This window comes from Anarrhichthys ocellatus, unplaced genomic scaffold (genome assembly GCF_004355925.1).
Source record: "Anarrhichthys ocellatus isolate YVR2014 unplaced genomic scaffold, GSC_Weel_1.0 scaffold50, whole genome shotgun sequence".
Taxonomy (NCBI): Eukaryota; Metazoa; Chordata; class Actinopteri; order Perciformes; family Anarhichadidae; genus Anarrhichthys; species Anarrhichthys ocellatus.
The window spans coordinates 2,061,654-2,082,492 of NW_022280080.1; the positions used below are offsets into that span (position 1 = coordinate 2,061,654).

Genomic DNA, 20,839 nt, shown 5'->3' on the forward strand with positions numbered 1-20,839 from the left:
AACCAGTCCACTCAGTCTCTCTGTCCCACTATAACCAGTCCACTCAGCCTCTCTGTCCCACTGTGCTGCTCAATAACAAAAGATTTTGTGCAGAATGAGACTCTGCGTCACATCAGGGATTTTTGCCACAAACAGCCAACAGGCTTCACACACTTCACTTAAAGTAAAAGTGAACGTTGATGTCACCGCTAGAGTGTTTCGGCATTTAGCTCGATGCAGAACACACCAGTTGGTGTCACAACATCGTTGCTGCATTTGATTTGGGTGAACTAGCGTGCTTGCTGGGTGGAGTACTAAACCAGTGATTAATTAAGTTACATGCAACCTTTTGTTAATGAAGCAGAGGCACAATAATGATTGTTAATTTGATTCTTTTGTTGTGCTTTTATGTGCTGTTCACTAACTGCTAGCCCCGTGTGTGGTTACCCCTTAACTTGATTTATTTTATCAAGTAAAGTTTTCGAATTTGCTAATACAGGATAACCACTGCTTCACTCGGCTATCTTAAATAAGGAGCTGGAAGTATAAAAAAGATGGAATGTGCGAAGATGGAAAACATTATACCTGCCAAACACTAGCATGTTAGCATTGTCACTTACGTTAGCATATGGCTCAAAGCATCACTGCAATTAGGTGCAGCCCCACAGAGCCACCAGCATGCCTGCAGACTCTTAAGCTGTAAATGCTCTGCCATTTTATTAAATGTACTTGTGCCCTACATAGTCCAAAATGTCAATTTACTTCTCCTATAGTGTAAGCTGCCCAGCATTTCTTATATTTGGGGTAGTTGATGAGTGAGCAAGAGAGGGAATTCAGACACAGCGTCAGTATTGTTTCACTACAACATGGTGTTGTGTTTTTCTTTTAATAATAACTTTTTACCGGTGTTACTTTTGTCTGATTTAATTTGGACCAGTGGAGGTGGAGCTGCTATCTCTCATCATGTGTCCATAAGTGAGGTCACGCACAGACTTGAAATGCTACTCTGCAGAGTTGGTAACGTGATCTGGCAGCCACGGACAACCCAAAGGTATATGCCCGGGTCGTTGCAGCCGGAGCACAAACACACTGCCTGTGCACTGTTACCACAGCCATGGCCTAATAGCTTCTGATGGATCCAGATTTTTTTGGTTTATATGCGCGATTATGTGTCAGAGGGTGGGGGGAGGCTGTGGTTTTGCTCCCCCAATATCCCACTTGGCTCCCACTCAGTGATCCCAACCCCCACATCCCCCTGTTTCCACCAGCATGCATATTAATCTGCTGTCGGCCCACACCCCTGTTCCCTCTCACACTACTGGGGGAGGTTAGGGGGGAGCAGGAAATGGAGGAAAGGGGGACACAGGCACAGTTAGATGCAGGAAAAAGGAAAACCAATCCATCTCTCACTCTTATAGTTCCTGACACTTTTAAACGCGGCTTTACTAGGAGCAGGTGTTAACACATTTTACGTCAATATTGCCTTTGCACAAGCAGCATTTAAGGCTTCCTCGGCATTATGAGCGTGCATCTGTTTGCACCTGCAGTGTATGACTTCAGCCTGTCCAACTTAGAGAAGTGCAGGAATGTGGTATTCCTTCCCTCCATAGCCCCCCTCCGCCCTGCTCCATCTCTCCCTCTACTTCCTTTACTCCCTAGAGATATTTTCCCTTAGCCCAGCGAGCCTCAAAGACAGACATCTTTTATCAAAAGGCTCACGCCCCGCGGCATGCACGCAAGCGCAAATCCTCAAATCTTTAAAGCGGATCCTTCGTCTCCTCTGTTGAGTCCTTCTTGCAGTCTTTTTCTGTTCTTGTCTCTGTTTTGTCATTCTGTCAAGGGGATGGCAAAATGACAAAATCTAAATCAAAATGTAAAGCATCACTTTGTGGGTTATGACCACTGTGCTGTGGCACCAGCCGGTATTGTATCTAATACAATCCCATTATCTGTGTTTTTATTTTCTTGATATGTTCAAATTTCTTTCACGAGATGATGAATGTTTAAAAATCATGCTAAAAATTACAAGTCGGCATACACAGAGGGGGATGGGAAATTGACCATGTGTCCATGAAGACAAGTAGACTTCTTTTTTTTTTATTTCAAGAAGAAGAAAAAAATTGCTCTGTGCTCCTACATCTTCTATTTGTTCCTCCCATTTCTGCTGCAGTGACCCACGAACACCTGAAGGAACGCGCCCTTTTTAGTCTCCCTCCTCCACCACCAGGGGCCAACCCCACAGAGTACTACCACCTGATGGCCAGTGCCAGCCAGCGAAGCCCTTACGGGGACCTGCTGATGCAGAGCAGTGCAGCAGCAGCAGCCGCGGCGGCTGCAGCAGCGGCTGCTCATCTGCCAGAATACATCAGCCCTGTGGATGGTGAGGATAAACTGACAGCTTGTGATTTGTTGCCTTTTGACAGAAATACAACTTAAAATATTGTACTGCACCTAAGCAATTTATGAATGTACAGTCATAAAATGAGAATTACACTATATACATTAATAGCACATCAGATTATAAAACTGTTGGATTTCAACGTCATTTTATCATATCTTAATCTAGTAACAAATTTCGTTTATCTAATTCGAAATCTGTTCAAAACAGTTATTATGAAACCCACATTTTACTCCCAATGAAACGCAGCATATTTGGGTTTCACTGGGAGATTCCGACTTCTGAAATTGACAAGATTTTTTACTACGAGACTTAACACTGTTCAATGTGATCTCCCCACTCTTCATTTATTTGCTGTTTGGGCAGCGTTTTGCGTAATTTCTTGAAGCACGTGTTAATGTTGTGTAGCAGTGGCGGTTAACGCTGTAACACACAGTTAACATTGTGAAACGCCACGGTTAACGTTGTGAAACGCCACGGTTAACGCGTTAACCTTGTGAAACGCCACAGTTAACGTTGTGAAACGCCACGGTTAACGTTGTGAAACGCCACGGTTAACGCGTTAACCTTGTGAAACGCCACGGTTAACCTTGTGAAACGCCACGGTTAACGTTGTGAAACGTCGCAATTAACGTTGTAACACATGATTAACATTGTAATAAGTCACAGTTAACGTTGTAACACATGACTAACATTGTAATAAGTCACAGTTAACGTTGTAACACATGACTAACATTGTAATAAGTCACAGTTAACGTTGTAACACATGATTAACATTGTAATAAGTCACAGTTAACGTTGTAACACATGATTAACATTGTAATAAGTCACAGTTAACGTTGTAACACATGGTAATATTGTGATAAGTCACAGTTAACATTGTAACGTGCTTAATGATGTGAAACAGTTGTGGTTAGGTTCAGGCCACAAATCTACTTGGTTAGGGTTAAAAAAAACATCATGTTTGGCTTAAAATAAGTACGCTTGTTATGTCAATTAAGCTACAGCCATAACCTCATGTGACTCAGTGACATAACATCAAGTGACATGACTTCATCAGTGAAACTTGGCACGGGACAGGGACGCCGGTCCCCTGAGTGAGTGTCCTGTGTATGTTTGACCCATCCTACCAACCTCATTGGACTTTTTTGCTCTTCATACTACTTCAGTTGCTCTGAACGTCTCATAATGATGCGTCTCATACAGATGCTGAACCTTTACTGGAAAGCTTACTGAATCACCAACATGATATGTCAGTTTGATATTTCCATGTCAAAAATGAATAATTATCTTTAATAACTGCCATCCCAGTAATACTAAAGCACATGCCTTTCATCCCTGGTACAAGAGTAACAGCCAGACTTAACATCCATCTTGCCCTTTGTTCTCAGCACCAGGCATGTTGATACCATCCTCTTATTCTTCCTCTTGAGGCATTTTCATGGAAGAGTTCACCACATCAAAGCTAGTGTAGCTCTTTAGACTTATACGTAGAATGGGGGCCGCGGCTAGTTGAGGGTTGAGGATGCATAAACACTAAAAGCCCAAAGGCCAGGAGCTCGTAAAAGCACGTGTTCACTAAGAGTCTCTCATTCTGATGGTGGTTCAGGTGTGCTTCTACTGAGTAACATCCTACAAAACGAATCCAGGGCAACTGCCAAAAGAGCAGCATGAGGAGAATTAGTCCGTGTACGGTGGAGGAGTGTTGCTCTGAGACCTTTGCGTCTGCTCTCTCTTTGTCGGGTGGTTAAGGCAGAGATTAAACTCGCGGGCTGCACGGCTGTCCACTAAACAACGGGGATGAGGCAGCTGAGCGCTGATAGACACACAGTGGTGCACAACAAATGTAACAGCCCGGCAAATAGGCGGGCAAATGCTCACACGTGTTTGCACACAAGCTCACAGAGGCCAGCCTGTTCGCTTTTGCCGGTGAGAACCCCGGCCCTCTATCAAGATGACGGTCCGGCACCAGAACAGACGTTTGACCTCAGCAGCGAAACGCGTCCAAGAAAACTTCAGCCCTTATGAATGGGGAACAGAAAGCACACAGAGTGGAAATCTGTCCGTGAAAGTCAGCCTTTTCGATGCCTGATAATCAAATACTCCACTTGGCACCGACGCCCGCCCGGCTCCAGGAGCCCCTCGCTCTTTCTTTCATCCCGTCCAACCACCCACCCAGAGAAAGAAAAAACAAATCTGCCCCACTGCTGTCACCACTACAGTGTCACACGGTTAACGCACGACACCGCAAAGGCAGGCATCCTCACGCACAGGTAGGAAAACACAGCGGAGCGGAAAGGAAGTGATTCCGATGCGGGACCGCTTGGCAATTAATGTTTAAAATGACCTCAGTCACTTAGTTAACCACAGCGGTGCTGAAATGGAAGGACTAGGGGCCTTGCAGAAACTGTAGACCACCTCTCCGTCCTCCTCCTCTTTCTTCTCTACCTCCAACCACCTCAGTGACCGCCGCTGCCCTGCCTCGCCCGCACTTGTTTGGCGAGACTGTTTGCTCAAATAGCCGCAACCCCCTCCGCTCTACGCAGCGTCCACACTTGCTGCCACCATCCCGGCAGCTTTTATTTAGTGTTGGACCGTGCTAGGAGTGATGTGGTTAGGTTTAGGCCACTCTGCCAGCCTGGAGACTCTTCCATTGCGGCCTCGAGACACAAGGCCCGTATTGACCAAGACGGCCAGCTAATGGTCATCGCGGGCAGCCTCGGCCTGAATCAAAGGCCTCATTTACTGCCAGAGCGTGGGAGGAGTAGTGGCAGAGGTGGCAAATATGTGCTTCATCCCTCAGCGTTAGTTTTGGAAGGCAGTGCAGATAAAAACCCATATTAAAAATCAATTTATGCACTAATATTCAGCAGACCCACCGCAAAAACTGGGAGCCCTCAGTGAACCCATAGTATGGCTCCTCACCCGCCTCCCCCTCCTCCCCCTGTTTATCCTCTGGATAAGTGAATTGCAAGGCTTACGGTTGAGCCATGAAACACTGAGTGCTGCTGTGCTGAAGTGTGCTGGTGGAAAAGTTGCGGACACATGTGTCAGGGTGGGGGGGGTTGTCAGTGCCACAGGTCCCACTTATGAATTTGTAGGATTTACTGTTGGGTTTGCCTTAAGTCAGACACTTAAACACAGGAATTTCTCTCCTCTTCGTTATATGAGGAAGATGTTGTTTAAGTGCCACAACTACAGACCGCCACAGACTTTGGGGGAATTCTCTTCACGTTCCCAGTTAAAACACAAACCTACGCAGCACAATGGTTGTTTGATTGCAGTCTTACTGTTTCAAGATCCATAGGCCGCTTGCTGGTTTTCCTCCAGAGTGTGATGGACAGGACTGCTCTGCAAACATGGCGTTACCAGCGTCTGTAAAGGCCTCGCTGAAACGCTTAGCTGCCTCTGTAAGCCGGTGTTGGAGTCTGCGGTGTGTTTTTCACACATTAATCATCTCCTGTTCTTATCTGATGACAGTGACATAGATTCTGAGTTGAGCAAACTGGACTAAAACAACAAAAATACATTTTTTACAAAATACAATGTTGGTTCAAATCTCCTTGAATCCCACATGCGTGAGCCTTGTTTTGAATGACATACTTCTCTGAAAACAAGCTGGATTTCCTTCAGACTTAAAAAACTCTGATAAAATGTTAATTTGTGGAAGATCTTCTCCCTATACGGGATGTAACAATTGGAATATGAATGCCAGAATCACACACGGCATGCCTGCAGTGACTTAGTTGAGAGACATCGGAGACACGTTGGGGCCCAAACACTCAGACATTTCCCCGTGTGCTCTCATAACATCTTTCACACTTTATACTTGATGACATCACTAATGTGAGTTTAATAACGCAATCCGTTGTTATCAAAACTTGGAACAAAAATGACCTCCGACATGGAAAAGTGAAATGGAACGGTCATTCAAATGGATTCTAAGGAAACTTGTGCAAGATCCATCTAGTCCGAGTTAGCCAACATAGATGCACTTGAAGTCACAGCAACATGGCAGCGCATACAGTGAACTGAATTACCTTTTCATCAATTTTTACTTTACTTGTTTCATGTCGTCTTTTGTGTCGTGAAAAGTGCTGGGACAAAATAGTAGGCATTTCCATCCAGTTGATTTGTGCTCATTTTGAGGTGATGCCTATCTGCATGAGAAAGGATTCACTAGTCATTCAGCTACAAGTAGTTTGGTCGTCTGTCACGAGAGACTTGCCATGCCTACATTAGTTAGCTGCATGTTTTCCCAATTAGATGCACTGGCACGCATTTAGATCGGAAGTCGGAAATACCGACTCAAAGTTCAACTTCAGACTTGCAATGGATCATAGCATTAGCACTCTAGTTTTGGGGTTTTGGAGAGAGTTGTTCATGTTTTCTAATATTTTTGATATAGTGATAACTTGTATGGATTTTGAAAATGGACGTAGTTCCCTTTTGAAGACTAAATACGAGAAGAAATGACTTTAATAGATGTCATTAGTTTCTGTCAGAGATGGGCAGTTGATAAACCCGGCCTTATTAATATTCTGGTCTGTGAACCTCAATGGAAGTAACAAAGATTCCAATACGAATGAAAAGACATTTAACCATGGTTAGCATGAGCTTTGGTACACCACCACTACTGTAAGCATAAATAAAGTCACATTATGGTATTTCACATTGAGAGGCATTCAGAACCCTGTTTGTATATGAACGAGTGGGTATGTAAGGGGTGGGTGGGCAGAGAAATATCAGAGAGGTTTGCGGGAAAACGCTGAAGCTCCCACGACAAAAGCAGTGGCCAAGGTAAATGTGTGCCATCCCGAGGAAAAAGGCTTTAGTGTTGATGCAGCGCAGGGAGTGAGGGAGATAGATCTGTGTACTGATGTGGTGGTGAGGAGTGAGGGGGGCGGGAGAGACTGCATACACAAGCACTTAACCTTAACTATATGTTGGTTCATGAGCACATGGCTGGAAGTGTGTGCTTAAACACGCTGGCAAACACAACGCCGGCTTTGGGCCGGACACTGGGGGCTCATAGAGGATTCAGCGCGAGCCCACTCGCTAATAATACTCACAGTGTTGGTATTAGTGAGATTTAGCAGAGAAAATAAACATGTTTCTCACTCCGACCGGCCTGTGGGGTAGCTAGGCTGTCTCAAGATGTGGAGGCCTGGGGCCCTGCTGGCACGGACTCAAGCTGCAGGGGGGGGGGGGTCCTCCTGTTCATCAAAGAGCGGGACTTTGCTGAGGCCTGCTTCAACATGGTCAAGGCTCATAAGGATTAATCCATTTTTTGGAATAAATTTGAAAACGCATGAACTCCACTGTAATTTATAATTTTACTGAAGTTGATGTCACATGATCACATGTAAAACCACTCTGGCTCCATACGTTAGCAATGTTACTAACTTGGCCTCCAAAGACTTTCATCAGTGACGTGTTGGTAAGAGGCTTTACTCTACTGTGGCTCCCTGTGTGCACGCAAACCTGTGCTGGCACTAACCCTCAAAAAAACCGACCGAAGGATGCACCAAAACTGATATAACTAACTAACACTGACTCAAATAGCTAGGGTATCGTGACAATGGGGATGCTCTATTCAATTCAATTCCATGTTTTAATACAATATATAGTGGAATTTAAAAGATTTACTCTTGAATTGTAATTCCTGTTCATTTTGAAGATTTTTTACCAAGTGTACCATTTATTATTTTAGGATAAATAACAATCCAGTACATTTATACCTATGTATGTATTTGATTTACAAAGTTAGTAAAGCAATCTTTAATTAATTCTGATGCTGCTCACACATAAAGTAATGATCCCAGTCACTTCCACACAGCGAATACAGCTTATTAATCTAACAATAGTACCGGATCGGTTCTCGGTATCGGCCAATACCCAAAGACCAGGCATCGCTATCAGTATCGCAACTTAATAAGTTGGATCAATGTATCCCGACACCCCACAACACCCCCTTACTCAATGGGTTAGGTATTGAAGCACACAATTCACATTTCTAAACGCAAAACACAAAGTGCTGACCAGCTGCTTGAAACCGTGGTCACACAGGTCCAAGTGCAGCAACGTCAGCTGGTGACATAACACCAGCTGACGTTGTGTCCGTCTCATCACCTCCCTCTGGAAACGCCTCTCCCTCTAGCTGTCATCAGCCTCTATGCTCTCAGGCTATTTAGTCTTTTTGCACAAACAGCAGATAACATTTTTTTTACCACATGGGGCCCATTTGATACCCCTCCACAAAGCGTATTAGGGAAGTTACGTTGCCTACAAGGAGGTGCTCCGTGTGCCCGGGCCGGGATGACACCGAGAGCTAACCCTCCAATTTAAGTGTTCCACAAAGCCATTTCAGTTGAAACAGCTCAGGCAAATGCTTAAAATAATCACACACATACACTTTTGATATATATTTTTTTTTACTTTACTGTATCGATGTGCACTGGAGCGCCTGTAATTATGACTCCATATAAATCCAGATCCCACAATTACAACCAGCCCACGATGCACTCCCACACATAGACACACACTCCCATATTACACATACACACACACACACATGCCATGTTACCACATACTGCCGCGCCGCCATGGCCTGTGCAACATCTGTTTTCTCACTGCCTGCCGGAACCTGCTCACCCTTTCAATTATAACCGCCACCTATAAAACACTCCTTTACCAAGTGGTGAGAGTTGTGTGCGCACATTTGTGTTAAAGTTTGCTCCAGGTAAAAGTAGGTTAGACCAGTAACGACAACGCTGAGCACAAACAAAACTAGCTTGTTCGCACCTGAGGTTTAGGACGGACGTTATAGGCGTATAGGCGTTGAGAATTCTTCCGAGCTGAGGTGGATTTATAGATTGAGGGGGTGGTTGTGACGACGGAGGCGGAGGGCGGCGTTTTGGGCACAGTGCCCAGAAGCGTGAGGCAGGCGCCAGGCCACCGGGCGGTGAGGCCTGTTTCCTTCTTTATAAAGGGGGAATATTAATACACGTATCTCCCATTAAATCTGTAGCCAGCTCGCCTCACTGCAAAAATAGCAAATCCTTGCTGCTGCACGACCCGTATGCAATGCATAGCTTCTCAGCTTCTCATGTCCTGTATGTAGCTAACATACAGGACATAAAGATGACACATTTATTTATTGGCCCTAAAGAGGCACATTCCTGAGGAACGTTTGTTGTTTTTGCCAACTCTTTCATACTCTATCATCTCCACCAGTCTTTTTTTTTTTTCAGGCCCCAAACTACTGTCGTCTGTCGTCCCGGGGGCCTTTTTAACTTAGTGTATATGCCTCTGCTTTACGACTCGCCACCTCCAAACATAATAGTTTTGGAAGTAAGATCCTGGTTTATGGCTGCAGGTCTGGCGCGGTGATTATGGCGGTGCCTGGACTCATTTTGCTTGAGAGTTTGTGAGTTCCACCAGTTAAGAGCCGGGGTGTGGGCTACACATTGACAGCGGCAAAGCTGACGTGCAGCAAATGTGTGCGTAGGTGAGTTGTGATGGCCCTATTATGAGCTTCCTGCCTCTCGCGCCTCTGATGATGTCTGCTGTAAGACCTAATTACACGTGCGCACAAAGACACACATGCCGGTCCTGCTCTCTGTCCCCCCACCCCTTTTAAAGCAGCACCTGTTGGTCCCAAGCAAGTGATCTGTCTCTGTGTCCGTGGGAGTGGGACAGACGTATTCCCCAGAAATGCAAAAGAAATAAATACACATGCATGATGGACTATCAGTATGAATGGAAAAACAAATAGCCTTCTCTTCAAGTTCATGGGAAAGTAGTCTTCCCCGTCATTTTCTTGTGCTCTTTTTCTATGAGAATAAGAAAATAGTGCACCAGCCAGGTCTAGCGGAAGGCCATGAATGCTACCTTTGTGAGTCAGCCTTGTTCTTTTTTTTAATGGTATTCTGAGATCAATTTGTTTAAATTGCCTCCATTTAACTTGCCCAAGTACAGCGGTTTGAAAGAGATTGCTATCACGGCAATTACTGAGACTGATTGGGGGCGATTCATTATGCATAAGAGGACGTGAATGTTAAATAGGGGAGCTGTGTGTGTGTGTGAGAGAGATGCAGGAGATAGTGTGGCTTAGCATGGCTGTGACCTCTACTAGAATGCTCGGGGCTGAATGTTTCTTCTAACATGGTCCAGGGTAACTGCTGGTCTCTATTGAGGCCAGGCAGAGGTTTAGTGGAAGTACGAGGAATTAACACGTTTGTCCTCCAACCTGGTGACTGTGACAGGGCTGTCTGCATGTTAGACATCATGTAGTCATTCGTCAGCAAGCGGTCGATTTGTTTTGAAGTCGTCCATGGAGGTAGCGATGACGAGATGGCTGACATTGTCTCTATTGTGTCTCCTTGCGTCTGTGTCCAGTTTCACGTTTCTCCAGCCCCCGGCTGACACCCCGACTGAGCAGGAAGAGGGCGCTGTCCATCTCCCCGCTGTCAGATGCCAGCATTGACCTGCAAACCATGATCCGCACCTCACCCAACTCGCTGGTGGCCTACATCAACAACTCCCGCTCCAGCTCGGCCGCCAGCAGCTCCTATGGGCACCTTTCAGTCGGAGGGATCAGGTACTTACCCACGTGCATGCATATCTAGCAATCCTCAAACATGCACATACGCACATTTACAGGCATATACACGTTTCATCATAGATAGCGGTAAAAAAGCTTTTTATTACTAGTTTATAGTATTCAATTCAACAAATATTTTAGATATCATATATATAACTTTATTTACTGGAATCCATTGATGCAGAGTTAACACTGACAATAATTAGTAGTACTTTAACAAGTTATACGTTTTGAAGTACTACCCTATTTGTATCCTACTGTATCCAGTAAAGCCAAAGCCCTTAAGGGGACAGGCATGTTTGTTAGTAGACAGGATGATGTATTTTTGTGGGTGGAGAATAAGTGGAGGGAGAATAATTCTCTTCTTCTCTGTATGTTAGCTAACGGTCTAGCAAGTTTTGTTGGCTTGTTTTTTAACAATGGCTGAATGAAATAGGAGATCCTCTGAATATGTACAGTCAGTCGCCGTGAGTGGTACTTGAGAAAGTTATCATTTACCGACGGGACCAGATAGGCAGACCCTTACACGCTGACTCGATGGCCAGACGTTGGCCAACAAATGAGCTATTTGCTCCTGTGTGGGTTCGGTTTAATAAAAACTACAGTGCCCAGCTGTTTGGGGAAATTGCTTCAGATTTTCCTGTTAAGTAAAAACAAATGGATTTGAGCCACAGACAAGGAAGGAGAGTCAGAAAGTACTGAGAAGACTAATGCTTTGCAGGTGTTGGTCTTTTAGGGGGAATAGTTCAAAGATGAGGCCAGCCTTATCTTTGAACTATTAGCATACAAGCTATCATGCTAGTAGGACACTGCAAGCTGATACTACATGCTACAAGCATCCTATTTGCATCCAATCAGCATGCCAGTAGCCTAGCACATGGTGGCCCAGTTGGAATTCTTTCAAATCTGATTCATGTTTGGGTTTAGTCTTAGCCTATTAGCCACTAGACAAAGTTATCCATTCCATTTACCACAGGATAACTTCTTTTCTCTTTTTCTCTTGCTCAGTCCCTCGTTCAGCTTCCCTCATCCCATCAACCCTGTGGCATACCAGCAGCTGTTGTCCCAGCAGAGGAGTCTCAACGCCTTCGGCCACACACCTCCTCTCATTCAACCATCACCGTCCTCTTTCTCTGCTCGCCAACACCCCCTCACTGCTTCACCTATGACCACCTCCCACAACAGCTCCAACTCTGAAGCAAACCAGGTAGGAATGGAAGCATTTCTACCTTTCAATGTGACACTTGCATACAAATAGTGCACAGATTCAAGGGTATGGTATATACTTTCTCTTTCAATCTTTCTTACCTTAGATCCCATTATTCCGATACCTGAACTTGAGAATCGGCCAATACCGAGTACCGACCTGTGTGTTGAAAACACGTCGCCATTTTTTTGGTGGGATGATCCAGTGTTAAATATTGTCAAATTGCTTGACATTTCGCCTGTACGGTACCGCACATGTGCAACACTCAACAGATATGGGGAAGGAGTGAGATGACTCAAAAAAATGAATGCTGCGTGCAACATCGATGATGAAAGTAGCTAAGGAGTGATCCATCTCGCTTCCTTCTCTTTGGTGAGAGCTGTGCAGTAGCGATCGGGCAGGATAAACAGATCGGGGAGCGAGTGAAACGTGTTGCTGTTGTTCCTGTGTAGCGTAAATGAGCTGATAAAGGATACGGTAACATGATATCGGATCGGTGCACAGACTCAAGTACTCGTCAATACCTGACCCAGCATTCTTGTATCCGTATAATACTGGTATTGTATCGGTACCACTCCAATTGGCTCGGTTGTCTTTTCAACCGGGGAAACAGCCGTCAATAAGATGAACTCAGCAAACCTATTTAAAGAGATGTGGGTAGCGATTCAGTAGTTTTGACAATCTGGGCTACGTTTGGGATGGAAAACAATGAGACACAATGTTGAAAAATAAACATGACTGATTGTTGAACTACGAGGACAAAAAAACAACAAATTTCTTTATTTAAAAATGTCCATCACAAGCTCACAGAAACAACAGGTGACATATTTGAATAGATACTTTTCTCCAACAGATATATTGAACCGACTAATACTGGAATCAAGCATGCCGTGGTTTCATTTGATGTCAACAAATTGACCAATTGTCCGAGCATGTATTCAGAACTGAGGATGAGGGCTTGCACTGTATTATATGCAGCCCAAAATTACAAGTAGGCATGAATGAAGTCTTTTTTGTAAATTGTCTCAAGTACGAAATATGCACGAGGCTCCCTCCCAGTGCCATCTGTCTTACTTCCTACTGTCTCCCCGTTCTCTGTATCAGCCCTCTGTATACACCACAGCGTAACGTAATGTAAACTTCACACTCAGTGAATCACTCTGCTATCAACTGCCTCCAGCTCTGTGTCAGCACGCTGTCTACTTACACACACTGAGAGTATCTGAGGGTGTATGTTTGCACCTTGTTGCTTACTCTCGCACACACACACACACAAAAAGAAGACAGCCCCCGATTCCCACACATGCACAAACACACATTCGGCTCCGTTTCAGCAGTGATCAGAACCATATTTCCCTCTTGGCTTTCAGCCAACTGAATGAATCATGGAGGCCCCCAGAAATGCCGAACTGCACTGCAGTGTCTGGGTGGGATTAGGAGACCCCCCTCTTGTATTGGACCCCTCCAATGAACCTTAATATACACACACATGCACAATCATTTATCAGCTGCTTTACGTTTGATATCTTTCCTTTCTTTTCGTCTCCATTAGAGCTTTAACAGGCCTTGTGTGTTGTCGTCTTAGAATCAAAGCCCCCCCACACACACACACACCCACAATCCCCGACCCTGCTGCCTTCCCCCTCTGTACCGAGGGCAATAACTTTCATATTTCCTTGTGGCTTTGGTGATCATAAAGCAATCTAAGCTGTTTAGTCTCGACGGCGGGTCCCAGTCTGACTTATGGGCTCCACACATCTCTTTGCAGTGGACTAGCGAGCCAAAAAGAAATGTGCGTGGTATCTCCTTGATTCTGTTATCTGATTCCCATCTGACTGTGTGGAGTCTGTTGATTTAATGGAATGATTCACTTATAGATTATGAATGACTGAGTTGTTGAGAAAGTGATTGGTTGTTTTTGGTTTCCTTTCATTTACAAGCATGAACGACAAAAGGAAGATGATTGAAAACCTCCTTTCCTGCTTGAAAATACAGTGGGGAAAAAATAAACTTGTGCCTCTTCAACCCTGTCCTTCAGAATGCCAGCGGAGACCCAGCAGTGAGTAGCACAGTCAACCCATTGACCACCAAGAGGTCAAAGGTTAAGACGGAGGCAGAGGGTCCGCTGCCCATCTCACCATCCTCTCAGGTAGGACAATCAGACAATAGTGCTAAAGAATCTTGAAAACAAAAAGCAAATGCATCTTAAGTATAACTTTTCCAGGTTGCACATTTCAAACCATGATTGATTTCCTTTTCCTGGAGAATCTACTTAATGACCTTGATATGCATGGATTTCTTTATCACAGCTTCAGCCATTTACAGTGGAAAAATAGTCACCTCTTTAACTGCAATTTGGCTCTCATTGATTATAGGTAGGGAATAAGAATGCAGCTTTAATCAATGACTAAAGGTGTTGTCACGCATTGAGATCAGGCAACAACTCATTAGGATTAAGTACCAGATAACATAAGAGAGATGCAAAACAGTACGGACTGCTTCTGTAACATCTTAACCACAGTTTCAGGCAAAAGCTGCAGTCTGTCTGTATCTTTTTATTTTAGTCATTTATACACGTTTCTGATGCACACATCTGTGCTCTCTGTTCTGACAACGTGCTGTCCGCTTTCTCCAGGACCACTGTGGGGGGATCTTGGACCTGAGTGAGGATCTGGATAAAGACGAGTGCAAACAGGAGCCCGAGGCCATATACGAGACCAACTGCCACTGGGAGGGCTGTACCAAGGAGTACGACACCCAGGACCAGCTTGTTCATGTGAGTGGTTTGAATGGCTCGCTCTGTGTTATTGCAGCTCATACAGCTCTTTGAACATAACAACGAGAATTCTGCTGTGAAAACTGTCCAATGTTTCATCGTGCTATTCTTGGTGCCGTCATCGACCTTATTCGTTTCCATAGTGAAAGTAAATTCCAAACTGTGCATCAGAAACACCGCGTTTTGTTTGTGTAAAAAGGGAAAAGTTCAAAAAACTCTCCTCATTAAATCCATGCCGATTGAGCCCGGTCAGAAAGCTGACCAGTAACTCGTCCTTTCCTGTTGGGTTGACACGCGCAACGTTAATGAGCCTGCCGGCTCTCGCCACATTCAAGCCCGAGCCCTGCAGCTGTGCCCCCACGTCCCACCCGCCAACCCCTCAGCCCCACGACCCCTAACCCCTAACCTCTTACTCTTACCAACACCCCCACCCCTGAAGCCCAGAGGGCCGGCCGTAAATCCATCATCATGCCAGAAGCTCTTGAGTTACGGAACCTCACGCTCCCCCTCTTTTCCAGTCACGTCAGAGCGGTGGGCATGTGTCAGGTCTGCAGACGGATGGGAAGTGGTGGGGAACAGGTCAGGACCAGAGTTACCTTTAAGAACCTTTGCCCAAACCTCAGCTCCCAAGCCAACTCTGTGAGAGCTTGCCAGGATTAGTGAGTAGGCCAGCAGAGGATCGCTGGTTTGATCTTGGACAATGTGAGGCCAACACATTTTTAAATCCTCACAGGACAATGTGTTTTTTTAAAGGCCTCTGCTTTCTATCAACTTTTTAAAAAAAACAGAAATCTAGGTTTGAATAGCCATTTTTTCTGCAAAAAAACTCCTGACAGCATCTCCCTCAGTACACCCAGGGTTCCACACAAGGTTAATATCAGAAAGAAAGAAAAACCACACACACACATACGGGTTCTTCTGGCTTCTGCTTAACCAAAGTAATGCTGTCAAGAGCCCCCTAATGACGGATTCACAGCAGTGTGTAACCTGAAAATAGAAGCCTCTGCTCGTTTCCATTCCTCATCCTTCACCCAAAATAGATCTCAGCAGAATCGACAACCTCTGAGCTTTTGCACTGGTGGAGAAGTGGCCACATAAGTGGAGCGTTGTGGGCCTGGATGTCCTCAGGAAATGAAGCGGTTCCTCTGGGTGTGTGGATATTTGCGTGTGGTGCACGGGATAAGGGTTTTTTAAGTGTGTCTGTTCAGAACCGTGTGTGTATGTGTGTAACAGTGGTTTGTCTGCAATGTAAGTCTTTTGAGTTTGATAAAAAGCTGTTGTGTCAGAGGGCATAATTAAGATAACTGTGAAGGTACGCTGGCGCATTGTATACATTGTAGTAGGAGTAACTGACTGCCTCCTTCTCCATCAGTATACATTATTCATTTTAAAAAGACAGAGAAAGGGTGTGTCATTTGCAGTGAAGATGGAACATTTAAAAGAGAATTCCCTGAGATTTTTGCGATGTCATTTGTCTGAAATTACTTCACAAGCTAATACAAAAGTTTTAAATTTAAGCATCGCACAGGAAACTTTGTGTGTCCCTCACTGGCTTCCTGATCCCTTAAAAGTAAGGGGAATGGAAGATAAAAACAAGTCTGTTACCCTCTTCCTGATCCCTTTTACTGGGATCTGAGGGAGTTCCTCTCTCACACACACACACACACACACACACACACACACATAGAGAGAGACACATAGAGCCTGAAAAAACAAAACAAGCTTTTATAGTTTTTGTTTCCTGTTGACAAACGCATAATAACTGTCAGCCATAATGGATGGCATCGTCACCCACTGTGTGTGTGTGTGTGTGTGTGTGTGTGTGTGTGTGTGTGTGTGTGTGTGTGAGGATGCACACATGCATGGACACGTGAAAGAGCGAGACTCTTCTGGTGGGAAAAAGACAAGAATTTGCTGTCTCGTTTTAATTAATACACACACATGCTCACAAACACTTGGTGTCCTGTCACCATTTTGACAACTTATCTCAACGTCTGTATCGCAGGCGTATGTGATGCTACGGTGTGGAGATTTACTTGAATTCAAATTGTCTCCTCAGCACATCAATAATGACCACATCCATGGTGAGAAGAAGGAGTTTGTGTGCCGCTGGGAGGAGTGTTCACGGGAGCAGAAGCCCTTCAAGGCTCAGTACATGCTGGTGGTCCACATGAGGCGTCACACAGGGGAGAAGCCGCATAGATGCACAGTAAGTACCTCGTATCCCTGCAAAACGCCGTGGTGACATGTTAGCGACTAGCTGCTTAACTTACTGTTAATCTGACTCACTCACTGACTCACTGATTGGCTGCTGCATTTAAAAGCGAACTCCAGTAATTTAGTGTTAACTTTTCTTTGAAATTGGGGGACATGCCAAAGACCGATTTTAAAAAGGAATCGTCAAAATCAAAGCAGCTGAGGCCGAAATATCCTGACTGTTAGTCAAAAGCACTGGATCCTACATTTCCCATAATGCAAACAATTGTATCTTTTGATAGAACCTCCCTACCTAAACTTCCCATGCTCCCAATCTATAATGCAGGCTTTTGTCTTTGAGCAAAAGCCGACATACCCTGATGACATCATTAGGGTTATTTTGTGAGACTTAAAAAAGCTTCTCCAGAGCAACAATAGACATTATTATAACTATCTTTATTGTCCGAGTCTGCAAAACCCCCTTACAAAACTAGATTTATGTGTGCTTGTTATTGTTGATATCATTTTTAAAAATCTCTGGTGATAGGATTTTAATATATGGCTTTTTAAATGGCGGGTCATTAAAGACCTGGGGTATGCAGGATTGTTTGAAAAGACACCCATGCATCTCTGGGTTAACTGTCTGGTTAACTGGATGGCCAACCACTGGAACTATAACTCACTCAACCTTTGCCCAAAGAACATGTTCTTGTGATTTTCTTTGTGCTTAGAATCCATGATATTTTCCAAATCATGAGGGTTTTATTGAAGCCTTCATTTGCTGTGTGAAGATCAAATGGAGGGCATGTTTGCTCGGCTTCAAAGCTTGCTCTTGTGAATGCATTAAAACAGATGACTTGTGAAGGAGAGAGTGAAGAAAGCTGATTGACAGCATGGGCGTGTAATTAAAATCTGCAGACAAGCAGGGGGCCGTGGGCTCTTATTAAGACCAGGCTGTGTATTCTCTGCACAAATCCCACGTGCATCTTCTCACAACACTCTAACTCCCCTTTAGTCTCGTCTTTAATGGAGAATCTTCTGACTTTTATATCCGATATCTTCGCTCGTCTAGTTTGATTCTCTTTTAATTTCAAAGCCAATTATGTTCACAATGACTGCTCAGAAGGAATACCAAATTACAGCTTGTACAGCACAAGTGAACACAAAGGCTAAACACAGACTTCTCTTTGTCTCAGCAAAGCACAGCAGCTCTACCGCACTTCACACTCAGTTTAGATATTTCGCATAATAGCCCTTTTTACCAAACTGTAGCACTGCTTTGCTTTTGTGTGGCATGCCACAGTAGGCAGGCATGAGTCCAAGAGTAGATTACATTTAAAAACTTGTTGTTTTTTGTGTGTATTTCTTTTATTTTTCTCCTGCCAGCTGCAGACAGAACAGCACAGCACTCATGCATTCCGTCTCACTGTCTGTCCGTCTATCTCCATCTCTCTGCAGTTTGAAGGCTGCGCAAAAGCTTACTCCCGCCTGGAGAACCTCAAGACCCACCTCAGGTCTCACACAGGGGAGAAGCCCTATGTGTGTGAACACGAAGGCTGCAACAAGGCCTTCTCCAACGCCTCAGACCGGGCCAAGCACCAGAACCGCACACACTCTAATGAGGTTTGTTCAAGCACGGGCATCGATCGGCTGACTTATTCAGTGGCTTTTCATGCATTTGACCCATAGTCTGCTTAGAGCTTAGTGTAGTGGGAGTTATGCAAAACTCTGGGGTGCCATCATGAAACCAAACAAATATTTAAAAACATATTATGCCCAAAGGAGAACATATGTATGCTGTAACAGACCAAATCAAAATATAATTAAATTTTAGTTGATCTTTAAATCCCTTTCGGCAGAAACCATATGTGTGTAAGATTCCGGGCTGTACCAAGCGCTACACGGACCCCAGCTCTCTCAGGAAGCATGTTAAGACAGTCCACGGACCCGATGCCCACGTCACCAAGAAACAACGAAGCGACGCACCTCCGAGACCGCAGCCTCCCAAAGGCAACGGGGAGAACGAAGCGAATTCCAAGATCGGTGCAAGAGTCGCGGACGGCAAGATCGAGGCCAACAGCACCTCTAGAGGAGTGGAAGACTGCCTACAAGTCAAATCTATCAAGACCGAGAACTCTATGGTGGGTCCCCATCACATACATTTAAAAAAAGCCATCCTACACAAATCTCTTTTTGAGTTCATCAAATATTTGTGTGCGGGAAATTGATTGTTTTTATATGAACTTTGGAGTTTGATTGAATGTATTGTGGAGGAAATGTACCACTTTGTGCACACCAAAAGAGCTGTGTCACCTGCTAATATAACAGGTGCATATACTTGCATGCCTTTGTATGTTTAGGACACAATTATTTTCCTGTTTTTCACTTCCAACTACTAACATTGCTCTGAGGTTAAATGTTTACTGCTGGTACTGCCTGCATCCTTCCTAACTCACCTCTCTGGTTGTGGCTTGAACTTGCTTCTCTCAAGTTAACCTTTCTAATGGACAGACATCACTGAGGTGAGCACTCAAACTGTCTCTCTGACTGCTCGCAACTCAGCATGGGAAGATGTGTGAATGTTTCGTGCTACATCGGTGCATTCTTACATGATGTAAAATGTTCTTTTTGCATGATTATTCATTTTCACAGATGTAAAACATGCGCGTTTGTATACGGGATGCCCACATATGCATGTATGGAGACATAAGACTATATTTTTCTGTCCACAAGATTTCTGGCAGTAGCCTCTGTGGTCGGCCGATGATAAAAGTCGGCACATTAATATGCAGAAGCTGGGACTGTTTTAGCATGTGTGTTGAACAAATAGTGCCAGCATCAAGCTGTGATCAAGACTTTAGTTCATTTTCGTCCAGTTTGAATTACAATCACTGCTGGATTGTGGCTCACAGAACTCATCTATTATCCACTTGTTTTCTTATTGTAAATAAATCAAATTCATGTATGATTAATGAGATATGGAGCTATAGACCCACATTAGTTATTGAGACACCATTACAATCAGAATTTCTTATATGTGGTGATTGTTTAATATTGAAGAATATAATGGAGTTCTCTGAACTTGGCATGTCACTATAGCTTTTATTATTTCCCTTTTTTATTTTTCAATTTCATTTGAAATTTACTAGTTTACAATGTAGCTCTGTCATTTCAAATAAAGCTCCTATAGTTTGATTCATTCCACTTACAAATTTCTCCCTGCTGTCCTCAACCAGACATATCAGTCCAGTCCTGGTGGCCACTCGTCATGTAGCAGTCAGCCGTCGCCTCTCAGCAGCGCCAACAACAACGACAGTGGAGTAGAGATGGCCTTGCACAGCGGGGGCAGCTTCGGGGACCTCAGCGCACAGGACGATTGCCCCATGGTTGACTCCACTGTTACCGCTGGGGGACAGCAGGCTGGGATGGGACTTCAGTTGAGGAAAGCTGTGGGTCATGGTGGCGCGGTCACCATCAAGCTGGAGAACATCAAGAAGGAAAGGCTGAAGACAGTGAGGGACTCCTGCCCCTGGGTCAACTCTGCACCACAGCCACCGCAGGGCCAACGCAACAGCATGAAGCTGCCTCCCATACCTGCAGTCGGTAAGTGTGGGTTTGGGAAATCTGTTTGCTATAGTATTTTAAGTCCTTGACAGTGAGGGTGATGATGGTGCAAGA

The 20,839-nt window shown here is 44.6% G+C and overlaps 1 protein-coding gene across 2 annotated transcripts in view; it reads left to right on the forward strand.

Annotated features, from left to right (window-relative positions):
• Positions 1-20,839, forward strand: part of gli2a (GLI family zinc finger 2a) — an 85,535-nt gene that overhangs the window by 60,492 nt on the left and 4,204 nt on the right. For both annotated transcript variants that reach the window (XM_031869926.1, XM_031869927.1), the window contains 9 exons: positions 2,150-2,359; positions 10,778-10,979; positions 11,991-12,189; positions 14,228-14,338; positions 14,825-14,965; positions 17,025-17,174; positions 18,620-18,784; positions 19,021-19,302; positions 20,398-20,764. In XM_031869926.1, the coding sequence (XP_031725786.1) occupies positions 2,150-2,359; positions 10,778-10,979; positions 11,991-12,189; positions 14,228-14,338; positions 14,825-14,965; positions 17,025-17,174; positions 18,620-18,784; positions 19,021-19,302; positions 20,398-20,764 (1,827 nt within the window). The remainder of the gene's footprint in view (positions 1-2,149; positions 2,360-10,777; positions 10,980-11,990; positions 12,190-14,227; positions 14,339-14,824; positions 14,966-17,024; positions 17,175-18,619; positions 18,785-19,020; positions 19,303-20,397; positions 20,765-20,839) is intronic.